The sequence below is a fragment of the Quercus robur genome, chromosome 7 (genome assembly GCF_932294415.1).
Source record: "Quercus robur chromosome 7, dhQueRobu3.1, whole genome shotgun sequence".
Classification (NCBI taxonomy): domain Eukaryota; kingdom Viridiplantae; phylum Streptophyta; class Magnoliopsida; order Fagales; family Fagaceae; genus Quercus; species Quercus robur.
The window spans coordinates 36,985,897-36,989,206 of NC_065540.1; the positions used below are offsets into that span (position 1 = coordinate 36,985,897).

Here is a 3,310-nt window from a genome sequence, read left to right on the forward strand (position 1 = left end):
CTATGTAGGCCCTATATCTACAAGGTACTTCCAAGTTTCTTCATCCAAACTCTTAAGATGCTGCATCCTCCTATCAAAATCTCTGACTGATGTTGTGCTAGCACACCTCCACAGTACATTCTTCAACTCCATGCTTTTGTGGTTAACCTTGAAGTTGTTGTATATATGCTTCACACAATACCTGTGCTCTACAATTGGGAATGGATTCTCCATTGTAAGCAAAAGGCCCTAAGTATTGCAAGCAAGTAAGCATTCAATATCAGTAAGTATGTAAGCATTCAAGTAAGCAACAATGCAAGTAAGCATTCAAGTAAGTAATGAAGTCATAAACATGAGCTAAATGATAATACCTTCTGCCTGTCACTGATGAATACTAGATTAAGATCCTCTGGCTCGCCAATGTAATATGCAAACTGCTCCAAGAACCAAATCCAGTTGTCCTTGTTCTCTTGCTCAACCACATCCATTGCCACTGGGAATATATTGTCATTTCCATCCTTGACAGTGGCAGACAATAATTTCCCACCAAACCTACCCTTCAAGTGGTATTCATCCAACCCAACAAAGGGTCTACAACCACCTAGAAAGCCAACTTTCTGAGCATTGTACCTAATGTACATCCTTTTAAACTTGGGTTCTACATTCTCATTTTCTATCTCTGTTTGCAGTATCACCTTGCTTCCTACATCTGTCTTCCTTATCATTTCTGCATAATCTCTAAGTAAGCCATATAAAGCCTCTTCATTCCCAATGATTAAACCTTTAGTTGCCTTCCTTGATCTATACATAGACCTGAGACCTCCCAGTTAGGATTCTTACTAAAATCCTCCAAATACCTATTTGCCACATAAATTGATGTAACTTGCCCATTTTGAAATGTTAAGGGGCAGGTACACTTAGGATTAAGTGTCTTGATCTCAAATATGCAATCTCCAGTCACCATTAAGGCATAACACCTCCATCCACAGTTGTTCTGACAATGTACATAAATCTTTTTCTTCTCATTCAACTTCCACTTGATATCAATGTGATGCTAAATCACATACTCCATAAAAGCCTTCCTAAAAACCTTGGAGTGTGGAAACTTCATCCCTTTTACCAACTGAACATTTGTCGTATCAGTCCTCTCATTGAATTTTGGGTTGCTAGACCTCTGATCATCATCAGAACCATCCATACTTGCAATATTATCCTTTAAAGCTGGTTTAGCCCACTCTTCATCTAAATCTATGTTTGGAGGTGGAACATTGCTTGGCTGAGGTGTATCTGTGTTTGGCTAAGGTGTATTAATGTATGGCTGAGGTGTATCAGTGGTTGGTTGAGGTGGAATAGTATTAGGCTCGGATGGAACTCTGTGAGGTGGAGAAGACTCACCAAAAATATCATCAACAAAGTCTTCTCCTTCCAGACTTTCATTCAAACAATCAAACTCCTCCTCTACCCCCATACTAGGATCACCCCCTATAGCAACCCCTATAGCAGCTTCTACACCAGCTCCTGCACAACCCCTGCACCCCCTGTAGCAGCCCCTGCACCACCCCCTGCATCAACCCCTTGACCAACACCATCAGGAACTTCAACTGCAAGTGGAGCTTGACCACTCTCCACATATAGTATGATGGTGTCTCTTGGCCCTCCCTCATTAAGCTTACACATGAACATCACATCCTTATCATCTTCTATGAGCCTCAAGTCTTGCTCTAAGTTGCCCCTAGGAGCAAAATAATGAACCCTAGATGGTTCATCAATCTCCAATTCTCACATATACCTTATATTTCAAAATAACTAAGCCTATCAAGATCCCTATACATTATTTCAAATTTCCCACCAAAGTATTCTAAACTTGGGTTCCACAGAAAAGTACCCCCATAATGAACCTTGAATTTCACTTCCTTATCATCCATTTGCAATAACAAATAACCATTTGACATGTACACAATTAACAATTAAAGAATTGTAAACAACAAACACATAAAAAGTAAACACTTGTATGTTTCTGTTTTGTTTTTGGGATGCAACACACACATTAGAAGGACCACATTTTTTGCTTTGCTTTTGTTTCTATTTTACTAATAAGCACATGCAAACACTAAAATTTAAACGTAATAGAAGCTTAGGTCTACTGTGAGACATAATGACCACGATAAACAAAATGGCCATAAACAAACACAAATCCAAACAGTAGGTGGTCACATTTTTTATAAACATCAACAAACACAACCAATATTTTCATTTCATTACATGTAACATTGACCATTGACTGATTACTTAAAAAACTATAGAACAACCACAAGCCCAAATTAAAAACCCAAATAGTGACTGATTTCTTACCAAGATTTTAGTCCCTCGAACAACCCGTTGCTTGTCTAGGTTTATACTTGCAGCATGATTTCAATATCAGATACATAATGGGGTTTTTCGTGTTTCTAAGGCTTGTGAGGAAAAGATTCAATGGTTCGTGTTTTTTATTTGTGTTATGTTTTGATTTTTAATAAAATAGTGTTTTTCTAACATCTGGGGGTAAGGTGGGTAACGGAGAGCAAACGGATTGAAGTTCAAGTGAGCAAAGTGTTAAAGTTTTAAACCACGGATAGGTAAAGGGAAAACAGGCCAAACCACAGGTGAGTTTACTGTTGTGGGGACATTAGAAGGCTTTTGTCCGCTTTGGGGAGCCAGTCCCTCACGGTTTTGTCCTCGTCCCCGAGTGTGGTTGGGGGATTTTTGCCATGAAGTGATTGACACCTAGGCTCACCTTTGTCCCACATCGGTTAGAGAACCCTCCCACTCAAGGTTTATAAGCTTCTGGAGCAACCAAGAGTGTACCACTACTACACATGTGTAGTAGTGGTACACTCTTGGTTGCTCCAGAAGCTTATAAACCTTGAGTGGGAGGGTTCTCTAACCGATGTGGGACAAAGGTGAGCCTAGGTGTCAATCACTTCATGGCAAAAATCCCCCAACCACACTCGGGGACGAGGACAAAACCGTGAGGGACTGGCTCCCCAAAGCGGACAAAAGCCTTCTAATGTCCCCACACTTATAGTTTCGTAATAACTATAAACCTAAGATGACTAGGCCCCAAGTTCAATTCAGTGCATCATTTGAAGGTTACTTCAATTTATTTATACTTGTCTCTTAAACAAATCTTTTTACTTGTGTACATATCTCTTTCTTTCCAAGAATTCTACTTGGAAAGTATCTCACCCTAAGCTAGACGCTTTGCTTTGCCTTGACCATGTAACTTGACTTGTTTGTGTTTTTCTTTCCAAGAATCCTAATTGTTTGACTATTTAAATTTGGAAAAATATAG

General features: G+C 39.4%; 1 protein-coding gene across 1 annotated transcript; it reads right to left on the bottom strand.

The window, feature by feature from the left end:
• On the bottom strand, positions 1-1,447 carry LOC126691329 (uncharacterized). The gene is made up of 4 exons (XM_050386381.1): positions 1,375-1,447; positions 1,047-1,266; positions 351-792; positions 1-228 (listed from the first exon to the last, which is right to left on the bottom strand). Exons 1-4 carry the CDS (start codon positions 1,445-1,447, stop codon positions 1-3), a joined length of 963 nt encoding a protein of 320 aa, XP_050242338.1.
• Between the last annotated feature and the right edge of the window lie 1,863 nt (positions 1,448-3,310).

Bases quoted from the DNA above. Each gene is read 5' to 3' on its own strand.
- LOC126691329 (XM_050386381.1), bottom strand. From the start codon at position 1,447: ATGGGGGTAGAGGAGGAGTTTGATTGTTTGAATGAAAGTCTGGAAGGA. The intron at 1,267-1,374 runs GTGAGTCTTCTC...AGCCAAACACAG, and splicing joins CTTTGTTGATGATATTTTTG to ATACACCTCAGCCAAGCAAT. The intron at 229-350 runs GTATTATCATTT...TGCAATACTTAG, and splicing joins TCATCAGTGACAGGCAGAAG to GGCCTTTTGCTTACAATGGA.